Source organism: Coregonus lavaretus (genome assembly GCF_964263955.1).
Source record: "Coregonus lavaretus genome assembly, chromosome: 4".
In the NCBI taxonomy this organism is placed as follows: domain Eukaryota; kingdom Metazoa; phylum Chordata; class Actinopteri; order Salmoniformes; family Salmonidae; genus Coregonus; species Coregonus lavaretus.
This window is the reverse complement of record NC_139991.1, coordinates 18,820,034-18,844,454: the sequence shown is the minus strand read 5'-3', so window position 1 is coordinate 18,844,454 and position 24,421 is coordinate 18,820,034. Positions and strand designations below refer to the sequence as shown.

Genomic DNA, 24,421 nt, shown 5'->3' with positions numbered 1-24,421 from the left:
CATATGCAATACATTGTTGTCTGGGACAATGTGTCTTTCCACCGCTCTGCTCTGGTTCAGAACTGGTTTCAGCAACATCCACATTTCACCGTCCTATATCTTCCACCATACTCTCCATTCCTCAACCCTATAGAATAGTTTTTCTCGGCATGGCGGTGGAAGGTATATGATCTCCGTCTCCAGGCTGAGGTACCCCTCATCCAAGCCATGGAGGAGGCCTGTGACCAGATGGAGGTAGCAGCAATGCAAGGATGGATTCGTCATTCAAGACGTTTCTTTCCAAGGTGTCTTGCTAATGACAACATTGCCTGCGATGTTGATGAAATTCTCTGGCCAGATCCAGCTAGGCGAAGAGACAATGTCTAGTTATTTTTTTACATTTTTTTTTGAACTTACAATACGTAAAGTGACGTTTGGTTACAGTATTATGAATCTCCATGTCAACATTTTGGGCGTGTTGAGAAATAAATGAGTTTCTTCAGTCTGCAACATTGGTCTTGTGTAGTGTTTGGTGAATTTACATTATATTTGTACTTTGTTGAGAGTAGCCTACTCTAATCATAGGGAAGTAGAAGTGCTAAAAGTGTTTTAGGTTTATCACAGCAGAGTGTAACTCGTGCAAACAGAGTATAGTAATGTGAAACGTGTGTGTTTCATATGGTAACAAAGTGTGGTTTTTAAAAAGAAGTGTATAGTTTTTACAAGAGTGTTTAATTTTGCAAAGGATCTGTAGTGTTTTGCTAATTGGGTGTGTGGTTGTGCTAATTGTGTGTAGTGTTTTGAAAACACGGGCCCTGTTTTGAAAATCGTGCTTAAGCAATCAAAAAAAACTGTAACATCAATGGGCAGTTTATGAACTTGTACCTACCTCCATACACGCCTTTCCTGAATCCAATTGAGGAGTTTTTCTCCTCTTGGAGATGGAAAGTGTATGATAGACAACCCTACACCAGAGTAAATCTGCTGCAAGCCATGGATTTAGCCTGTGGTGATATAGGTGAGGAATCATGTCAGGGCTGGATACGGCACACAAGGCTTCTTCCCCCGTTGCCTCAGGAGGGACAATATTGCTTGTGATGTCGACGAAGACAAGAAGAAGCACATTGATCACATGTTTACTCCTTTGATTTTTGTCCCTTTTAGTATTGTATACTGTAGTACAGTGCATTGTAGGCTGTATACTGTACAATGGACAAATTGTATGGCCCTGAACATTGTACTTTCCATTTGTTAACAGTACTGACTGCTCAATAGATTTTGACTGGTTGCAGGTTCATATCAACAAAGAACAACAATTACAGTATCACAGAGACAAAGGACAAGTTTGTGAGATGCAGGTTACAGTACTGTAAACATAGGGGTACAAGGAAGAGGAAGAACAAAAAACAAAATTGCAAAGCAGAGTAGTAATTTCTGATAAATTTTGAGCTACTATGATAGAACATGTTTTCGTTCATCAAAAGACAATGACGGAAAAATATGAAATTTGTTTTGAGATTAAAAATGTACTTCTCCCTGAGAACTGTATGTTTTGAACAATGTGTTTTCTATTTTTCGGTGTATTGTTTACTGACTGCTTGAGAGTGTATATCATTTTGATCACTTTGTTTATGATTTGAGAGCAGTGTTTGATTTTGAACACAGGTAAAACTGTTTTGAGGCAAATGTTTCATTTTGCGAGAGGAGTCAGAGGTTTTGTAAATAGTGCTTGAAGATTTGTGTTGAATGTTTTCAGGAAATGGAGCAAGGTTTCAGAAATTGTGTTTTAGCAATTGAGAAAAACTGTAATAAGCCACCATATCGAAGAAAATGGACTGAAACAGGGAGGGACTACCTAGACCTATCCAATAAGAAACACTCATTTTAGTTTTCCATTGCATGCCCTTATGAATACGACCCACTTTCAGCTGCTCAAAGATCACCACAAGCCATCATCTGTTATATGAAGACATCCCAGGAGACTCCAAAACACAATAAACAAGATATTTATAAATCAATTACAAATCAGCTATTGCGAGGCTTATGGACCTAAACAATTATGTTTATTTTACAATGATATTTAGATGTTTATAATGATCGTAACTCAACATGTTCATTATGCTATAATTAATAGCAGATTGGGGACTTGTAGAGCTCAATACTTAGCCTATGATGTTTCAATATAATTACCCACAGAAGTTGAATTATGTTAAATGAGGATAACAAATGAGTCTTACAGCAACAATAACACCATTGTTCAATAAGAAGACTGAAATGTTAGATATAACATCAGTCTATTTTAGACTGAAATATGTTTTCAAAGGAATTCACAGCGTGCTTCTACTAGGAATATCAATCCAAAGGGTGTCATTCAACTGAATAAAACATTTGTGCATGACTGACTTAGTAATAGCGCAAGCATTTTACTTCTAGAGAGCCATGACCATGCATAGACCACCAGCGAATAGTTCTACTCTAAAACATTGGGTGATAAATTATTTATTAACTCTCTCTCTCAAAGACATGAATCTAACCGAAGATTAATTAGTTTTCCTTTGAAATGTGAATAGGAAATGAAACGCATAAACGCGTTTGAAAAGTGTATGCTGAGGTCCAGTTTACGGATATTTCCCTTGTCTATTAGTACATTTGTTAGTGCTGACATCTGGTGGCAGTATAGCATTTCATACTAGTGAGACTTGAGAAAAGTAGGCATTCATACTGCAGAGGACATGGAATATGGTAACGATTATTATTCAAAGTGACTATGTGGAAAGCAGTTAACGCTTAGAAACGGTATAATAGAGCAAGCCAGTATTTCAGGACACCTTATAATTAAAGGCCCTATCTTAAAAAATAGCGAGTTCCATCAAAATGAGCATCACCAAAGTGACATTGCTAAGCATCAAGATAGAGAGGTTAGATGTAGGATAAGGGGAAATGGGAATAACTGGAACCTGCACAGTAGGCAATCATCTGAAATCATGTGGAAATGTCTACAATCATGAAGAATTGACCACAGAGTCAGTGTCCCTTCCATTGACTCATTGACTTTTGTATAGGTGGGTGTGTGTGTGTGCATGGGTGTGCGTGTACTGTATGTATGTGAAGGCATGTCATTTACAGTTTACCTGATGAATGTTCTTAACCTATTGCAATATTGTTGTATTATATGATTTGTATTATGTGATATATTTAATGTGGAAGCAGCAGCACTAAGACAAAATACCCCTCAGGGACATCTTTATCTTTCATTGATTCCATGCCACTTTCCATCAATACTGACATGGAAATCATAAGAGGGTGGTTTACGGAGATAGGTGGGATGGACTGAGAGTAGCTGAGGTGTGGGTTTAAAAGCTCATGTTCTGTAACAGTTATGACTTAAAAGATGATGTATAGTGTATAAGTACTATCTATCTAGTTGTAATGTATATCAAACTACTTTACTCTTGCTATGTAACTACTGTAAAAAAGATGAGATATTTCTGCTTCATAATTGGACTATAAACGTCATGTGCCTTCCAAGAGCAATTTACAGCTCAATTTTAACTTATTCACTTTCACTGACTATATACCAGATGTTCAAAACCCTTATAAACACACTTGACAACCCTTGGATAAGGCTACTATTGTGAAATGAAAAAGTCAAATATATCCCAGGGTCCTAAATGGTAATCAGGTTTCCATTGGTAGGGCTGCATAATCTTTCCTTTTACATAATATTCTTCATTTTATTCTATTCAACAAAAGCATATTGATTTGTAATTATACTGTCTTTGTTACACTTGTGTAATAAGCTATACTCTATTACTTAAACCCTATTACCATAAGCTAAACTCTGTTAACATGCAATAATAAAGCTATGTTGTTACCACAGTTATTACTGCGTATTTACATTGGTATAATAAGGGCAAATTAAGGTTAAGTGTTACCAGAATATTTTTCACAGGCAGTATTTACAAATAGAACTCAATGTACTACCTGTTTACTGAAGCAGACTCCTTTGTTACTGAATTTTTTCAAGTAAATGTGCAGCTTAGAACTTATGAACACAGTCAGGGGCGTCATGTTCCCCAAAAATCTTAGGATGGCTGTGGGGTGGTCCGGAGGGAGAATGTAGCATTTTCCTGCCATATAGAGCCCTAATCATTATGCTTAATGTAAAAAAGATGTATATTTCTGCATATCTAAGCATACCTCTTGTGCTGTCTGTATCCTCCTGACTGGTGTTTTTTTTTTTTTAAGAAATAAAATATGCTTCTCTGCAAAAATCTGTGTAAAAGATTGAAAGGAATGTGAATGTTTTTATTTATTTATTACTTTTCTAAAGTCTACCAACCTTGCAAGCAGGCATGCCAGCTAAAATCGTTAGACTAGCTACTAGCTACTCTAACTTGATTGATAGCCTGAAATGGCTTCTTGGTAGCTACAGTGGCTTGCGAAAGTATTCACCCCCCTTGGCATTTTTCCTATTTTGTTGCCTTACAACCTGGAATTAAAATGGATTTTTGGGGGGTTTGTATCATTTGATTTACACAACATGCCTACCACTTTGAAGATGCAAAATATTTTTTATTGTGAAACAAACAAGAAATAAGACAAAAAAACAGAAAACTTGAGCGTGCATAACTATTCACCCCCCCAAAGTCAATACTTTGTAGAGCCACCTTTTGCAGCAATTACAGCTGCAAGTCTCTTGGGGTATGTGTCTATAAGCTTGGCACATCTAGCCACTGGGATTTTTGCCCATTCTTCAAGGGAAAACTGCTCCAGCTCCTTCAAGTTGGATGGGTTCCGCTGGTGTACAGCAATCTTTAAGTCACCACAGATTCCTAATTGAATTGAGGTCTGGGCTTTGACTAGGCCATTCCAAGACATTTTAATGTTTCCCCTTAAACCACTCGAGTGTTGCTTTAGCAGTATGCTTAGGGTCGTTGTCCTGCTGGAAGAATTTCCCTGTATTTAGCACCATCCATCATTCCTTCAATTCTGACCAGTTTCCCAGTCCCTGCCGATGAAAAACATCCCCACAGCATGATGCTGCCACCACCATACTTCACTGTGGGGATGGTGTTCTCGGGGTGATGAGAGGTGTTGGATTTGTGCCAGACATAGCGTTTTCCTTGATGGCCAAAAAGCTAAATTTTAGTCTCATCTGACCAGAGTACCTTCTTCCATATGTTTGGGGAGTCTCCCACATGCCTTTTGGCGAATACCAAACGTGTTTGCAAATTCTTTCCATTTTTGTAATAATGGATTTAAATGGTGCTCCGTTGGATGTTCAAAGTTTCTGATCTTTTTTTATAACCCAACTCTGATCTGTACTTCTCCACAACTTTGTCCCTGACCTGTTTGGAGAGCTCCTTGGTCTTCATGGTGCCGCTTGCTTGGTGGTGCCCCTTGCTTAGTGGTGTTGCAGACTCTGGGGCCTTTCGGAACAGGTGTGTATACATACGGAGATCATGTGACAGATCATGTGACACTTTGATTGCACACAGGTGGACTTTATTTAACAAATTATGTGACTTCTGAAGGTAATTGGTTGCACCAGATCTTATTTAGGTGCTTCATAGCAAAGGGGGTGAATACATATGCACGCACCACTTTTCCATTATTTATTTTGTATAGTTTTTTTAAACAAGTTATTTTTTACATTTCACTTCACAAATTTTGACTATTTTGTGAATGTCCATTACATGAAATCCAAATAAAAATCCATTTAAATTACAGGTTGTAATGCAACAAAATAGGAAAAACGCCAAGGGGGATGAATACTTTTGCAAGGCACTGTAGTTATAAGGTTGGGAGATTGGGAACCTATCTGCTCTAGCTAAAGCCAACTTCATAAAATTGCTAGGTGGCAAACAACAACAACAACAAAAGTAACTTTTTTAAAAAAAATTTAAAGGGGGCACGTGCCCCTGTGCCCCCTATGGGCATCACGCCTCTGAACACAGTCCGGCCTCCCACACACCGCATTTAGTCTATGTGCTTCAAGTGCCACTTCTCCTTGTCTCCTTTACTTACAAACTGTCAGACGCTAGGTTCTATTTGCTCAGTTAGCAGAGGCCTACTGTATGTTCCGCCACGTTCCTCCCTGAATAGAATGACAACAAGAATACCAGGTTGTGACGTACAGAACCTGTAACGACACAAGAATAGCCCCACGCCAATTTTTGCCAGATATAAACCAGAGACAACGCACGGATGAAAGCTGTACTGCCCTTTTGTTGCCGTGACGACAGCAGCTATTCCACAATCACAAGGGAGGAATGTTCCGAGGACTCGAGGGCAGATGCTCCGCCCAACGGGGGAATTCAGGTGCTGCATATCTGGAAACCGAACAAAAATGAAATAAACTGATGTGTAGTGTACATCTCAGGAACACAGAAGATAACCCATAAAACCATGACATGTCTAAAAAACCTTAGTTACCCTATATCCAGTGCATGTTACCATTTAGGGATTGGCTGGATGTCAGGGTGTGTTTGTGTCAGGTGTAAAATCAGGTAGAACCGGTTCCTGGTTGTTCTGATCTGAATACCCTGCACTGCCCTGCCCTCCCCCTTCCCTGGCCTATTGTTCCCTCTCTCTCATACGCTGGCTGTTTCGCTGAGAGATCTCACTGCCTTCCGCACACCTGTTAGCTGCAACCACCTGACCGAGCACCAGAAAAAGGTACGTGGCGATGGTGATTTTAGTAGTGTAGAGCTATTTCACAATTTCTTCTGTATGGGAGATGTGTGGTAGACGTTGAATTTTGTGACACTTATATGTGTTTGGTATTTTTGTAAGGTTACAGACTTGCCAGAAGTTTGATTAGTTCAATGATAATGCCACAAAACGAATGAGGAAAATCCATCCGATTGTAAATGTCATAGCACTTTCAAATTAAACAGAATGATCATATTGGGGTGTTGGAGGTTAAAGTTGTTCTTAGTAGTTGTCCACCCGTCAGGCAAACCAATATACAGTTGAAGTCGGTAGTGTACATACACTTAGGTTGGAGTCATTAAAACTCGTTTTTCAACCACTCCACAAATTTCTTGTTAACAAACTATAGTTTTGGCAAGTTGGTTAGGACATCTACTTTGTGCATGACACAAGTAATTTTTCCAACAATTGTTTACAGACAGATTATTTCACTTATAATTCACTGTATCACAATTCCAGTGGGTCAGAAGTTTACATACACTAAGTTGACTGTGCCTTTAAATAGCTTGGAAAATTCCAGAAAATTATGTCATGGCTTTAGAAGCTTTTGATAGGCTAATTGACATCATTTGAGAGACATCCTTGGGAGCAATTTCCAAATGCCTGAAGGTACCACGTTCATCTGTACAAACAATAGTACGCAAGTATAAACACCATGGGACCACGCAGCCGTCATACCGCTTAGGAAGGAGACACATTCTGTCTCCTAGAGATTAACGTACTCTGGTGCGAAAAGTGCAAATCAATCCCAGAACAACAGCAAAGGACATTGTTTATTTTTATTTTTATTTCACCTTTATTTAACCAGGTAGGCCAGTTGAGAACAAGTTCTCATTTACAACTGCGACCTGGCCAAGATAAAGCAAAGCAGAGCGATAAAACAACAACAACACAGAGTTACATATGGAATAAACAAAACGTACAGTCAATAACACAATAGAAAATCTATATACAGTGTGTGCAAATGTAGTAAGTTATGGAGGTAAGGCAATAAATAGGCCATAGTGCAAAATAATTACAATTTAGTATTAACACTGGAGTGATAGATGTGCAGAAGATGATGTGCAAATAGAGATACTGGGGTGCAAATGAGCAAAATAAATAACAATGTAAATAACATTATGGGGATGAGGTAGTTGGGTGGGCTAATTACAGATGGGCTGTGTACAGGTGCAGTGATCGGTAAGCTGCTCTGACAACTGATGCTTAATGTTAGTGAGGGAGATAAGAGTCTCCAGCTTCAGAGATTTTTGCAGTTCGTTTCAGTCATTTGCAGCAGAGAACTGGAAGGAATGGCGGCCAAAGGAGGTGTTGGCTTTAGGGATGACCAGTGAGATATACCTGCTGGAACGCATACTACGGGTGGGTGTTGCTATGGTGACTAATTATTTAAGATAAGGTGGGGATTTGCCTAGAAGGGATTTATAGATGACCTGGAGCCAGTGGGTTTGGCGACAAATATGTAGTGAGGGCCAGCCAACGAGAGCGTACAGGTCACAATGGTGGGTAGTGTATGGGGCTTCGGTGACAACACGCATGGCACTGTGATAGACTACATCCAATTTGCTGAGTAGAGTGTTGGAAGCTATTTTGTAAATGACATCGCCCAAGTCAAGGATCGGTAGGATAGTCCGTTTTACGAGGGCATGTTTAGCAGCACGAGTGAAGGAGGCTTTGTTGCGAAATAGGATGCCGATTCTAGATTTAACTTTAGATTGGAGATGCTTAATGTGACTCTGGAATGAGAGTTTATGGTATTTGTAGTTGTCCACATATTCTAAGTCAGACCCGCCGAGAGTAGTGATTCTAGTCGGGCGGGCAGGTGCAAGCAGCGTTCGATTGAAGAGCATGCATTTAATTTTACTAGCATTTAAGAGCAGTTGGAGGCCATGGAAGGAGTGTTGTATGGCATTGACGCTCGTTTGGAGGTTTGTTAACACAGTGTCCAATGAAAGGCCAGATGTATACAAAATGGTGTCGTCTGCGTAGAGGTGGATCTGAGAATCACCAGCAGCAAAAGCGACATCATTGATATACACAGAGAATAGAGTCGGCCCGAGAATTGAACCCTGTGGCACCCCATAGAGACTGCCAGAAGTCCAGACAACAGGCCCTCCGATTTGACACATTGAACTCTATCTGAGAAGTAATTGGTGAACCAGGCGAGGCATTCATTTGAGACACCAAGGCTATTTAGTCTGCCAATAAGAATGCGGTGATTGACAGAGTCAAAAGCCTTGGCCAGGTCGATGAAGACAGCTGCACAGTACTGTCTTTTATCGATCGCGGTTGTTATATCGTTAAGATGCTGGAGGAAACAGGTACAAAAGTATCTACAGTAAAACGAGTCCTATATCGACATAACCTGAAAGGACAAAGATCATACTTTTTGGAGAAATGTCCTCTGGTCTGATGAAACAAAAATAGAACTGTTTGGCCATAATGACCATCTTTATGTTTGGAGGAAAAAGGTGGTGCCTGCAAGCCGAAGAACACCATCCCAACCGTGAAGCACAGGGTGGCAGCATCATGCTGTGGGGGCGCTTTGCTGCAGGAGGGACTGGTGCACTTCACAAAATAGATGGCATCATGAGGAAGGAAAATTATGTGGATATATTGAAGCAACATCTCAAGACATCAGTCAGGAAGTTAAAGCTTGGTCGCAAATGGGTCTTCCAAATGGACAATGACCCCAAGCATACTTTCAAAGTTGTGGCAAAATGGCTTAAGGACAACAAAGTCAAGGTATTGGAGTGGCCATCACAAAGCCCTGACCTCAATCCTACAGAAAATGTGTGGGCAGAACTGAAAAAGTGTGTGCAAGCAAAGAGGCCTACAAACCTGACTCAGTTACACCAGCTCTGTCAGGAGGAATTGGCCAAAATTCACCAACTTATTGTGGGAAGCTTGTGGAAGGCTACCCGAAATGTTTGACCCAAATTAAACAATTTAAAGGCAATGCTACCAAATACTAATTGAGTGTATGTAAACTTCTGACCCAGTGGGAATGTGATGAAAGAAATAAAAGTTGAAAATCATTCTCTCTACAATTATTCTGACATTTCACATTCTTAAAATAAAGTGGTGATCCTAACTGACCTATTACTATTTTATCAATGCAGATTCAGGTAATTGTCAAGTGTACATGGGTTTTTTTGCTTACTTTTCTGAGGGGACTCAAATGGTGTTAACCCAACTTTATTTTTACCAAACCAAACATGTAAAGTTGGAAGAGCACACAAACCTAACATAAAGATACTCAGAGTGATTGAAGGAGGATAACATTTCACCAAATGGTTAGTCTACAATGACTGAGTTAATCATGACACTTTCTCCATGCTTAAATTTAAATAAAATAAATAAAGTAAGATGAGTAGTCCCAACAGACAGAATACATTCAGATATGTTCTTTTATTTCAATCATGCTATCAAAACCTATTCAACCCTTGGCTTTGAGGATATTTCTGAAGGGGAAATGCTAGGCAGACATTCATGTGTGCTTTGACAATGCTGCTGAATGCATATTTAGTATGCCAACAGGCAATATTGCTGTTCATCACAGATTGACTCAACTAAAGTACATGGGAGTCTCCCCATAGTTACACCCTGAATGATTATTGCATTGGCATTTGTTTACTCTATTGTCCCTGTTACGAACGCCGTGGCTTTAAACGTCTAGGGTGGATGGACAAGAGACCGTAACATAATTCATGCAAATTAGAAGTGTGACATGGAACAGTGAGAACAAAAACTACACGACAACCATAAACTACCGTCAAACATAAAAGGTTTATTTTTGAACACACGGTAAAGGTTTGGGAAAAAGGGCTGAGCAGGACCCAAGAAATGAAACAATAGTGTAAAAAAAAACTAAACTGATCTTGCCTGCCTCAATAACCGCTAAGCTACTACTAGTCATACAAAAATACAGTGGGTGGTCCGCTCAGGTCTAACTAGTGTTTTTAGACAGTTTTCTTCCTACGGGTAATGTACGCCCAAGGGCAACTTGCTTAAATTCCCCCTTTCCCAGAAACACACAAAGTTACCAAACAGAGTAACCAGCAAATGAGTGAGTACACAAAACACCACAGTATCCATACTCACATACGGAAATAGTCTCTAACAACAAACACAACTGACCGGCTTTTAAACAATGGGATGTGTGATTGAAAAACCAGAAACAGGTGGTGCAATGCAGAGGACTGTCCACTGATTGGTCCACCTCAGCAATCAGCAGACACCCCAACGACCACCAATCAGGAACATACAGGACACCTGTGATTAGGGCAGAAGGAGAGGAAAAACACAAAAAGACACAGGATACCTGTATCCGTAACACTCCCACCCTTAAAAGAGCAAACCACAATGGTTTGCGACACACGTACCATCACAACACCCAAAATTCAAAGATCAACAGCATCCTGACGGGATAACAAAAAAAAAAAAATCTTTAAACACGAGACAAAGCATCTGCCAACACATTATCCGACCCCTTTTTGTGGCAGATCTCCAAATTATAATTTTGCACTACAAGTGCCCAACGCATAAGGCGTTGGTTCTGGTTGTACATCCGGTGGAGAAAAACTAAGGGGTTATGGTCAGTATATACTATCACTGGTAATGCACTGGAACCAACATAAACTTCAAAGTACTGCAGAGCTAACAACAAAGCTAGAGCTTCTTGTTCAATGGTGGAATAGTTTGTCTGACATTTGTTAAATTTCCGTGAAAAATAACAGACAGGATGGACCACTCCACTCTGGTCCTGCTGCAGTAGAACAGCACCAGCACCTCTGGCACTTGCATCTACCTCCAGTTTAAACGGTCGTTCAAAATCTGGGGCAGCAAGAACAGGAGTACTACATAAGAGTGCTTTAGCAGTGTTGAAAGCAGTACGACAATCTTCAGACCATACACATTTTCTCGCCGGACTGAGCAAATCCGTTAATGGAGCAACTACCGCAGATACATTTTTACAGAAACTACGGTAGTAGCCAACCATCCCTAAAAAGCGGCGTAGCTCTCTTCTGGTGGTAGGTGCGGGAAATGCATTTATAGCTGAGATCTTGGCATCTAGAGGGTGCACCTGATTGGTGGCCGACCTGTTTGGATGGCCGACCTGTTTACCAAGATAAGTAACAGTGGCCTTCCCAAACTCGCACTTTGCTAAGTTCAGGGTTAGAGAAGCGGCTGCTAGACGTTCACACACTACCCTTAGAGTGTTAACATGATCAGACCACTCAGTTGAATAAATTACCAGATCATCAAGGTAAGCACTACAATTAGGAACTCCAGCCAATACTGTGTTAACCAGGCGTTGGAAAGTGGCTGGTGCGTTCCGCATCCCAAATGCCATGACAGCATATTGTAGGAAGTGATCTGGGGTCACAAAGGCAGAGATGTCGGAGGCACGTGAGGTTAACGGCACCTGCCAGTAACCTTTTAGAAGATCTAGTTTGGTTACATAAGTAGCAGCACCAACAGTATCAATACAGTCATCCAATCTGGGTAACGGGAACGAGTCGGGCACTGTGACAGCATTTACCTTCCGATAGTCCGTACATAACCTGGATGTCCCATCAGGTTTAGGAACCAGAATGCACGGAGAACTCCAAGGACTTGAACTTGGCATAGCCAGGTTATTCTCCAGCAAATAACCGACCTCATCCCTCATTATCTTTCTTTTAGAGACGTTGACACGATAAGCATGTTGCTTGATAGGTGCAGCGTTTCCAACATTAATGTCATGTTCTAACACATTTGTGCATGTAGGAACATCATTAAAAATACATGGAAAGCTGTGTAATAGTCTCACAATATCATCTGACTGTCCGTCCGTTAAATGAATCAGGCTTGACCGGAGAGACAGCAGCATCTCTGAATTAGGAAATCTAGCACACTGCTGCGGAGTATTGCGCAACTCCAACCCATCTCCATCCACATCATTAACATGACCTCCCACTACAGCCGTAGCAGCAATAGAGACAGCCGATTCAGCCAGTTTCTCTGGACTGTCTATCTGAGTGACGGGTCTGGTGTGGTATGTCTTCAACATGTTAACGTGGCACACACGAGATTGGCGTTTTCTATCAGGAGTCTATATCACGTAGTCAGTTTCACTTAGTTTATTTTCAATGACATAAGGACCAGAGAAACGTGCTGACAATGACGCTCCTGGCACCGGCAACAATGACAACAATGGCTGCAGTGAACGAGAAACAGCCTGGGTGTCATAGTGCCGTTTCATCCGTCTCTGTGAGGAAGACAGCGCTTCCTTTGCTAGAGCACAGGCACCATGTAGGCGCTCACGAAAGCGACTAACGTAGTCCAACACATTTTCTTTCACACACAACTCTTGTGATAAAAACTGATCCTTAAGGACTTTCATAGGTCCTCTCATGGTGTGTCCAAACACCAGTTCAGCTGGGCTGAACCCTAAGGATTCCTGTACTGTCTCACGGACAGCAAACAAAACTAGAGGAACTCCCTCATCCCAATCCTTCTCAGATTCCAAGCAATATTTACGGAGCATAGACTTCAGTGTCTGATGCCAACGTTCAAGCGCACCCTGAGACTCTGGGTGATATGCGCTTGACACACGGTGTGTAACTGACAAGGATTTTAACACTTGTTTGAAAAGTTTAGAAAGGAAATTCGTACCCTGATCAGTTTGTACCACCTTAGGTAACCCAAAAGTTGAGAAGAATTTGATCAACGCTTTACTCACCACCGGAGCAGTAATCCTTCGCAGAGGAATGGCCTCTGGGTACCTGGTGGCCACACACATAATCATCAACATAAACTGGTTACCAGATTTTGTCTTTGGTAATGGTCCAACACAATCAACCATCACAAGTTCGAATGGTTCACCTATGGCCGGTATGGGACAAAGAGGCGCGGGGGAAATAACCTGGTTCGGTTTCCCAGTTACTTGACAGGTGTGGCAAGTCCGACAGAACTAAGCCACATCTTGTTTTAAACCAGGCCAAAATAAATGTCGCAAAACTCGATCATAAGTCTTGGTGACTCCCAGATGTCCGGACCACTGGTGATCATGAGCGAGGGATAAAACATTTTGTCGAAAGGCTGTAGGAATCACTATTTGGTAAACAGCATTCCAATCTCCGCCAGCGTCAACATGGGATGTCCATTTACGCATGAGGAGATTACCATCAATGAAGTATGCCATGTTTTTCTTCTTTAGCTCCTCCTCTGAGACAACACTAGAAAAACATTTAGCCAGGCTAATGTCAACCTTTTGGTTAGCGATCAGCTGCTCACGAGTGACTGGTAACTGTATTGCCTCAGCAACAAGTTCCACATCCTTCTTCCTTTCTCTGGACTGTTGGTCAGACTGCACCAGCTTACCAGAGGTAGCACCCAAACTATCCTCTGGGTCACACTCTCTGAATAGAATCGTGTTCGACAAATCTATCACGTCACCCACTTGTCGTGCTTGAGCACGTGTGACAGCACAAGCGGGGAACACATCTGGATAACCCTGTGCCAGCTCCTCGGAGAGAGACTGGTCACTTTTATCCAATACCTCCAATACGGGTATCACCTTTCCTCCGGCAATATCGTTGCCCATTATAAATGTCACACCTTTTACTGGCAACATAGGACGTACTCCAACTCTGAACAATCCACTGGCTAACTCAGAGTGTACGTTCACAAAGTGCAATGGCACGAATCCCATTTCAATTCCTTGTACTAACACACTGGAACCACAATATGTATTATTGGACAAGGGCAACACATCAGATAGTATGAACGACTGCGCCGCACCAGTATCTCTGAGGATTCTAACTGGACGCTGAGACGCTTCGTCATCTGATATGGAAACAAACCCCTCAAAAATGAACGGTTCATAACTGTGATCTTGGACTGGGACAGGGACTTTCAAACCACATTCACTATGAGGCCTCTGTCTTGATTCCGGCCTTACAACCGTACGAATCAGCCCAACACCCGTTGGCGGCCTTGCGTGCTGAGGCATCCCCTGTTTGCGTTTTAGCAGAAAGCAATCATTAACCATATGTCCCACCTTATGACAATAGAAACAGTGACGCACATCTTTTGGGCGTGCTGGATGTACTGCTGGCCGACTAGGACTAAAAGTTACCAACTCTGCGGCCCTGCTCTCCGTACGAGCCGAAAACACGCTCTTATGCGTCAACACAAACTCGTCTGCCAATACAGACGCTTCCGACAGTGAGGATACTTTCTGTTCGTTCAGATAAACTACAATGCGTTCGGGTAAGCAATTTTTAAACTCTTCTAACAAGATTAACTCCCGTAGAGAGTTAAAATCAGTTACCTTACTAGCACTGTGCCATTTGTCAAACAGATTTCCTTTGTCTCTAGCAAACTCCACATAAGTCTGAGTAGGAGACTTTTTATGAGACCTAAATCTCTGTCGATATGCCTCAGGAACAAGCTCATAGGCACGAAGAACAGTAGCTTTGACCACGTCATAATTCAAGCTGTCTTCAAGAGGTAGCGCTGCCAGAACCACTTGGGCTTTACCTGTTAATTTACACTGAAGTAATAGGCACCATACCTCTTCGGGCCATTTCAATGCTACCGCTATACGTTCAAAAACACTGAAATAGGAATCAACCTCTGACTCCCTAAACACAGGTACCAAGGTGATCTGTCTACTAATATCAAAAGTAGCAGACGACACAGCTGGTGAGGACGGCTCACTAGCAGGCATAGTATGAGCAGAGACTAACCTCGCTGTTTCTGCCTCCAGTTCCATTTTACGCATCTCCAGTTCTTGATCAAGCCTACGCGTCTCCTGTTCTGCCTCTAGCTTACGCGTTTCCAGTTCTGCCTCTAGCTTACGCGTCTCCTGTTCTGCCTCTAGCTTACGCATCTCCTGTTCTGCCTCTAGCTTACGCGTCTCCTGTTCTGCCTCTAGCTTACGCGTCTCCTGTTCTGCCTCTAGCTTACGCGTCTCCTGTTCTGCCTCTAGCTTACGCGTCTCCTGTTCTTGATCAAGCCTACGCGTCTCCAGTTCCATCTTACGCGTCTCCAGTTCCTGATCAAGCCTACGCGTTTCCAGCTTGTCTAGCCTGATTTGTGCCCGCTCTTCCGCCTCCATCTGGAGCCGTGTCGAGTGGACATCCATCCTGGCATCACTGTCAGTCAGTGGGGAGAGTGGGTCAAAACGGGGCAATGTGGCTGGAGCCTTAGCCTCGTCCTCAGACACCGACGGGCTTACAGGAGCAGCAGCCACATCCCCTACAGGAGCAGCAGACTCAGGCGGCGGTAACTCAAGCACTCGCTCGTTCAACAATATCTCTAACACTGCTTTCCTCACTTCTGCTTTCACTAAAACCCTTGATATGGGTACAGAAAAGTGGTCAGCCAAAGCCTGTAGATCCACTCTACGGCAATTCTCAAAAACCTCCCACGTAGGGTTTTCCAAAAATGCATCCAACTCAAAAGTAGCCATCCTAAACTAGCAACACGAGCCGACGAATACTGAACACAAAAAAAACAGGTAGTTACAGCTGCCAAGCTCAACACTGAACCAGACACTAACTAATTTGCATGAGTAGCATGGGTATCAATGAGAATAATCCCGGATGAGCCCCCACATTATGTTACGAACCCCGTGGCTTTAAACGTCTAGGGTGGATGGACAAGAGACCCGTAACATAATTCATGCAAATTAGAAGCGTGACATGGAACAGTGAGAACAAAAACTACACGACAACCATAAACTACCGTCAAACATAAAAGGTTTATTTTTGAACACACGGTAAAGGTTTGGGAAAAAGGGCTGAGCAGGACCCAAGAAATGAAACAATAGTGTAAAAAAAACCTAAACTGATCTTGCCTGCCTCAATAACCGCTAAGCTACTGCTAGTCATACAAAAATACAGTGGGTGGTCCGCTCAGGTCTAACTAGTGTTTTTAGACAGTTTTCTTCCTACGGGTAATGTACGCCCAAGGGCAACTTGCTTAAATTCCCCTTTTCCCAGAAACACACAAAGTTACCAACAGAGTAACCAGCAAATGAGTGAGTACACAAAACACAGGACACCACAGTATCCATACTCACATACGGAAATAGTCTCTAACAACAAACACAACTGACCGGCTTTTAAACAATGGGATGTGTGATTGAAAAACCAGAAACAGGTGGTGCAATGCAGAGGAATGTCCACTGATTGGTCCACCTCAGCAATCAGCAGACACCCCAACGACCACCAATCAGGAACATACAGGACACCTGTGATTAGGGCAGAAGGAGAGGAAAAACACAAAAAGACACAGGATACCTGTATCCGTAACAGTCCCCAAAACTGAGATGCCAGACGCCTATAATACAAGTTCTGGGAGATTTGATTAGAAAAACATGGCGAGTTTGCTTCCATTCAGGGGAAATAATTTTCCTCCTGACCCTGAAATTGAGGTCAAAGCCAAATTGATAGCGTCAACACTTTATCTCCTGGATTGGTATGAATAGATTATAATTCTATTAAAAGATAACGATAGAGTCAAATCAGCCAACCACCCAGAGAGAGCTTGCTTTTTTGTAGTATAGGGTGAGCATTTGTTTCAGAACATGGGGAATATGAAATACCAAATGGGAGCCTTGGGAATTCATAAAGTCTTATCTGGCCTTAATCAATTTAACTATTACATTGTTGGTTACTGGTTGCCTAAGAAAAATGATGTACAGTACAGTGCATTCGGAAAGTATTCAGACCCCTTGACTTTTTCCACATTTTGTTAAGTTACAGCCTTATTCTAAAATTGATTAAATTACTTTTTTTCCCCACATCAATCTACACACAATACACCATAATGACAAAGCGAAAACAGGTTTTCAAAACTTTTGCTAATGTATAAAACAAATAAAAAAAATACCTTATGTGCATAAGTATTCAGACCCTTTGCTATGAGAATAGAAATTGAGCTCAGGTGCATCCTGTTTCCATTGATCATCCTTGAGATGTTTCTACAACTTGATTGGAGTCCACCTGTGGTAAATTCAATTGATTGGACATGATTTGGAAAGGCACACAAGTGTCTATATAAGGTCCCACAGTTGACAGTGCATGTCAGAACAAAAACCAAGCCATGAGGTTGAAGGAATTGTCCGTAGCGCTCCGAGACAGGATTGCGTCGTGAAACAGATCTGGGGAAGGGTACCAAAAAATGTCTGCAACATTGAAGGTCCCCAAGAACAAAGTGGCCTTCATCATTCTTAAATTGAAAAAGTTTGGAACCACCAAGACTCTTCCTAGAGCTGCCTGCCCGGCCATACTGAGCAATCGGGGGAGAAGGGCCTTAGTCAGGGAGGTGACCAAGAACCCGATGGTCACTCTGACAGAGCTCCAGAGTTCCTCTGTGGAGATGGGAGAATCTTCCATAAGGACAACCATTCCTGCAGCACTCCACCAATCAGGCCTTTATGGTAGAGTGGCCAGACGGAAGCCACTCAGTAAAAGGCACATGACAGCCCCTTGGAGTTTGCCAAAAGGCACCTAAAGAACTCAGACCATGAGAAACAAGATTCTCTGGCCTGATGAAACCAAGATTTAACTCTTTGGCCTGAATGCCAAGCGTCACGTCTGGAAGAAACCTGACACCATCCCTACGGTGAAGCATGGTGGTGGCAGCATCATGCTGTTGGTATGTTTTTCAGCAGCAGGAACTGAGAGAATAGTCAGGATCGAGGGAAAGATGAACAGTGCAAAGTACAGAGAGATCCTTGATGAAAACCTGCTCCAGAGCGCTAAGGACCTCAGACTGGGACGAAGGTTCACCTTCCAACAGCACAACGACCCTAAGCACACAGCCAAGACAACGCAGAAGTGGCTTCGGGACAAGTCTCTGAATGTCCTTGAGTGGCCCAGCCAGAGCCCGGACTTGAACCTGATCTAACATCTCTGGAGAGACCTGAAAATAACTATACAGCGACGCTCCCCATCTAACCTGACAGAGCTTTAGAGGATCTGCAGAGAAGAATGGGAGAAACTCCCCAAATACAGGTGTGCAAAGCTTGTAGCTTCATACCCAAGAAGACTGGAGGCTGTAATCGCTGCCAAAGGTGCATCAACAAAGTACTGAGTAAATGGTCTGAATACTTATGTAAATTTGATATTTCCATTTTTTATTTTTGATACATTTGCAAAAAGAATTAAAACCTGTTTTTGCTTTGTCATTATGGGGTATTGTGTGTAGATTGATGAGGGGAAAAAACTATTTAATCAATTTTAGAATAAGGCTGTAACGTAACAAAATATATAAAAAGTCAAGTGGTCTGAATACTTTCCAAATGCACTGTATATTCTCTACTTATAATCAATGGTGGCCTGCACACCATAGGACATTCGAGCCAAAATGGGATAATTAAAAAAACAGATTTGACATTTGTGGAGAATCAACCTTGACTCAATGTATCTAACAAAAATATTTTGTTTATGTGTTGATTGTTGTTCAGAACACGAACGAGAGAGACTGGATATGGACCTTTACGCAATCATCACTGCTGTTTTGCTTCTGCAACTGCAAGGTTTTCATGTGGCCTTGCTCCAGGCACCAACAAACTCTCCAGGACGTATGATTGATCAAAGTTGGCTTCGTCAATTGGTCAAATCCAAGCTCAACAAGACGTCACAAGCTCAGTCCAATGACATTGTTGATATGAACCAGGAGGGTACTGAGTCAACAGATGACTCTGCTTGGGCTATCACAGATAGCTCCGTGTCATTTAGTGGGGAACAGGATGACATCCAGGACACAAATGAGACTTCAGGTGGTGTGACGATTGGCACAGCAATGCCACCAGGGTTGCCAGATGCTACAGCAGAGGACTCTGAATCTTCAGCGACCACTGTTGAATCTCCACAAATCACTGTTGCACCAGAACCCCCAGTGAGTGTCGCCTTAAACTCAAGCCAAGTTTCCAATGCAACTGGAGAGGACAGTGGATTCCAAACTACCACCACCACTCCAATCACAGAAAACTCAAATGGCTCTAATTCCATGTCCAATGACACTGAATTAAATGAGACAACCACAGCTCCAGACACCAATAGCACAGATGAGGCCAGTCCAGATCCTGATGCTGAGAATGGGGTAACCAACAGTACAGAGGACAGCCATAATGTAACGACTGCAGTACCAGAAGTACCAGAGCCATCCAGTGAACCATCCACAGCTTCCCCCACCACAGAGCTCCCCTTGGACTCCCCTGGGACTACAACTGCCAAAATCATCACACAAACTACAACAACCACAGGTCCCAGCACAACGACATCCATGATGGAAACTGGTGCCGCTTCAGGGAACAACTCTGCGAGAGGTGAGGAGAGTGTTCCAGTGTCTAAGTATCTGGTACATTCTTTGTTTCAAGGGTACTGCTGTGTGCACCTGTAACCTACTTACTTGCTTGGTCAAGGGAGCCTGTAACAACTTTTAGGGAGATACCAAGAGATCAAAAAATGTGTTTAAATTTGGGTGTGTTCACTTCACATATCCATTGTGATATTGTTTTAAATGTTTTGGGAGAGGCATTAATGAATGAGTCAGCAACCAGACAAAGACAGAGCAGTCAAAAAGTAACACAATATCCAACAACACTCAAAGGGATCTTATGTTATATCACCATGGTCTTTTTTACACACAGCTTTCTTACCGGTCTCTCCCTGACCCACATTTGACAGATCTCTTTTTTTTTGTTATTGTCAAAGCACAAACTCCCCTTCTTTCACCGGCTGGGTAGGGTTGATTTTCAGACACTATCTGCATGCCCACAGTGAGTGGAGGCTTCCATTACAAACACCTTCTCCAGGGGACAAAAGACACCTGTGTTAGCCTGGCTACAGGAAGGAGGGGGTCAGTAGCTGAGGTTCATTGCTGCAGTGCAGGGCGTGAGAGTACTACTCTCCAGTTTCTAACATACTAAACAAGGGTTTATTTGAGTGGGTGATTGGTGACATTCATTAAAGGAGAATATCCCCAATTTTGACAGGTTATAAATGATTTACGAGTAGTTTCTCTTGTAATTCTAATTCAATTGCACACATGATTTGCCAGGTACAGTCATGAATTTGAATATGTAGTAACTACTTCTGTCAAATTTGACTATAAATACTTGGAAATGTGTTCCGAAAAACAGTGTTACCATTGGGAAAGACCTCATCGTACATTTCAGCCGGTGATTTGTTTAGACTGTGGCACGTTTGACCTGTTGGTTTACCTCATTTGCATGTTGCTTTACAGATTTTCCATGGTTAGTACAGCATGCTAGTTATGCATCGCAGTCTATGTATGCAATGTTTATTAATCTATTGACAACACATACTGGCTAATTACCTTTTTTTTAGGGAACATGGAGAGAAACGGTGTGGAGTTTCACACAACCATGTCACATAAAAGTAGACAATATCTGGACCTAGATCCTATTTTCTCTATTCATGCATTGCACCTCCGTCACTTGGTAGCATTACGCCATTGTTACACTGAAAATAAAAGCTTCCTGGAGGATCCTTTAGGGGTTCTTCAAATTGAAACTGTGGGGTAACCCCTATAAGTTATTTGAAGAACCCTTTTAAAACGACTCTGGCATGTTGATGTTGATGTCCTCTGTAGGTTATGAATAGCCAGAATGATTTTGCAATGCATGGTGATCAAACAGGTTTCCTATTATATTCATCAGAGGTGTAGGGAGGGTGAAGTCTGTGAATACAAAAAATATATAATTATACAGATGGTTAACAAAACGTGCACACAACAGTATTCATACCTTGGTTTTTGTGGTAAATGTGAATGAAAAAAACGATTCACTTTTGACAAAGGTTTTCATACACATACAGTTAAAGTCGGAATTTTACATACACTTAGGTTGGAATCATTAAAACTTGTTTTTCAATCACTCCACAAATTTCTTGTTAACAAACTATAGTTTTGGCAAGTTGGTTAGGACATCTACTTTGTGAATGACACAAGTACTTTTTCCAACAATTGTTTACAGACAGATTATTTCACTTATAATTCACTGTATCACAATTCCAGTGGGTCAGAAGTTTACATACACTAAGTTGACTGTGCCTTTAAACAGCTTGGAAAATTCTAGAAAATGATGTCATGGCATTAGAAGCTTCTGATAGGCTAATTGACATCATTTGAGTCAATTGGAGGTGTACCTGTGGATGTATTTCAAAGCCTACCTTCAAACTAAGTGCCTCTTTGCTTGACATCATGGGAAAATCAAAAGAAATCAGCCAAGACCTCAGAAAAAAATGTGTAGACCTCCACAAGTCTGGTTCATCCTTGGGAGCAATTTCCAAATGCCTGAAGGTACCACGTTCATCTGTACAAATAATAGTACGCAAGTATAAACACCATGGGACCACGCAGCTGTCATACCGCTCAGGAAGGAGACACGTTCTGTCTCCTAGAGATGAACGTACTTTGGTGCGAAAAGTGCAAATCAATCCCAGAACAACAGCAAAGGATCTTGTGAAGTTGCTGGAGGAAACAGGTACAAAAGTATCTATATCCACAGTAAAACAAGTCCTACATCAACATAACCTGACAGGCCACTCAGCAAGGAAGAAGCCACTACTCCAAAACTGCCATAAAAAAGCCAGACTACGGTTTGCAACTGCACATGGGGACAAATATCATACTTTTTGGAGAAATGTCCTCTGGTCTGATGAAACAAAAATATAACTGTTTGGCCATAATGACCATCGTTATGTTTGGAGGAAAAAGGGGGCTACTTGCAAGCCGAAGAACACCATCCCAACTGTGAAGCACGGGGGTGGCAGCATCATGCTGTGGGGGTGCTTTGCTGCAGGAGAGACTGGTGCACTTCACAAAATAGATGGCATCATGAGGAAGGAAAATTATGTGGATATATTGAAGCAACATCTCAAGATATCAGTCAGGAAGTTAAAGCTTGGTCGTAAATGGGTCTTCCAAATGGACAATGACCCCAAGCATACTTCCAAAGTTGTGGCAAAATGGCTTAAGGACAACAAAGTCAAGGTATTGGAGTGGCCATCACAAAGCCCTGACCTCAATCCTATAGAACATTTGTGGGCAGAACTGAAAAAGATTTTGCGAGCAAGGAGGCCTACAAACCTGACTCAGTTACACCAGCTCTGTCAGGAGGAATGGGCCAAAATTCACCCAACTTATTGTGGGAAGCTTGTGGAAGGCTACCTGAAACGTTTGACCCAAGTTAAACAATTTAAAGGCAGTGCTACCAAATACTAATTGAGTGTATGTAAACTTCTGACCCTGTCACGTTCGTTGTATAAAGGATCGGACCAAGGTGCAGTGTGGTATGCGTACATGTTTAATTATTTAAATAAACACTTGACAAAATAACAAAAGCAACTGAACGTGAAATTCTAAACGCTAACAGCAACAAGCCTAAACAGAATCAGAAAGAAGATCCCACAACTAAAGGTAGGCAAAATGGCTGCCTAAGTATGATCCCCAATCAGAGACAACGATCGACAGCTGCCTCTGATTGGGAACATTTACATTTACATTTAAGTCATTTAGCAGACGCTCTTATCCAGAGCGACTTACAAATTGGTGCATTCACCCTATAACCACTTTACAATTTTTTTTTAAATTTTAATTTTTTTAAATTTTTTAATTTATTTTTTTTTGGGGGGGGGGGGGTAGAAGGATTACTTCATCCTATCCCAGGTATTCCTTAAAGAGGTGGGGTTTCAAATGTCTCCGGAAGGTGGTGAGTGACTCCGCTGTCCTGGCGTCGTGAGGGAGCTTGTTCCACCATTGGGGTGCCAGAGCAGCGAACAGTTTTGAACCACACCCGGCCGGCCAACATAGAAATAGAATAAACTAGATTCTATCCAAATCATACCCTGACCTAACCAAACAGAGAACACAGGTGATCTCTAATGTCAGGACGTGACAGACCCAGTGGGAATGTGATGAAAGAAATAAAAGCTGAAATAAATCAATCATTCTCTCTACTATTATTCTGACATTTCACATTCTTAAAATAAAGTGGTGATCCTAACTGACCTAAAACAGGGAATGTTCACCCACATGCTCTTAAGGAAATTGTGAATGTCATGGATACATTAGAACTAGTAGATATATGGAGGCTTAAATATGCTGATCTAGTGAGATATACATGGCGGAGACTGAATCAAGCTAGTCGTCTTGACTTCTTTCTTATCTCATTCTCGTTGGCACCAAAAGTAAAAAAAAGTGTTGATAGGGGACAGAATGCGGTCGGACCATCATATAATAGGCATATACATTACTCTGACTGAATTTCCACGTGGGCGAGGATATTGGAAATTTTATCAAAGCCTATTGGATGATAATTTATTTATAATTAGAACAAAGGAATTTATAACTGACTTTTTCCAACATAACATAGGTACAGCGAATCCCCTTATTGTATGGGACACCTTTAAATGTGCCTTTAGAGGCCACCATGCAATTCAGTACTCATCTCGAAAACAAAAGCAATTTAGGTCAAAAGAGTTTATACTAAGAAAGGAAATAGAAAGTCTAACAGAACAGATAGATGGCAATAAAAACTGTAACATAGAGGCTCAGAATAAATTAGAGGAAAAACAAAAAGAAATGGAAAAACTTATTCAAGAAAGATCAAGTGTAATATATTATAAAAATAAAGCAAACTGGATGGAATATGGGGAAAAATGCACAAAATTCTTTTTTAATCTTCAACATAGGAATG

General features: G+C 41.7%; 1 protein-coding gene across 1 annotated transcript in view; it reads left to right on the top strand.

Annotated features, from left to right (window-relative positions):
* Positions 1 to 6,163: 6,163 nt before the first annotated feature.
* The window catches only part of LOC311127563 (uncharacterized protein), a 40,673-nt gene continuing 22,415 nt past the window's right edge, over positions 6,164 to 24,421 (top strand). The window contains exons 1-2 of the mRNA XM_084159378.1: positions 6,164 to 6,660; positions 19,163 to 20,026. Coding sequence (XP_084015504.1) covers positions 19,186 to 20,026 — 841 coding nt within the window. The 5' untranslated portion in view covers positions 6,164 to 6,660; positions 19,163 to 19,185. The remainder of the gene's footprint in view (positions 6,661 to 19,162; positions 20,027 to 24,421) is intronic.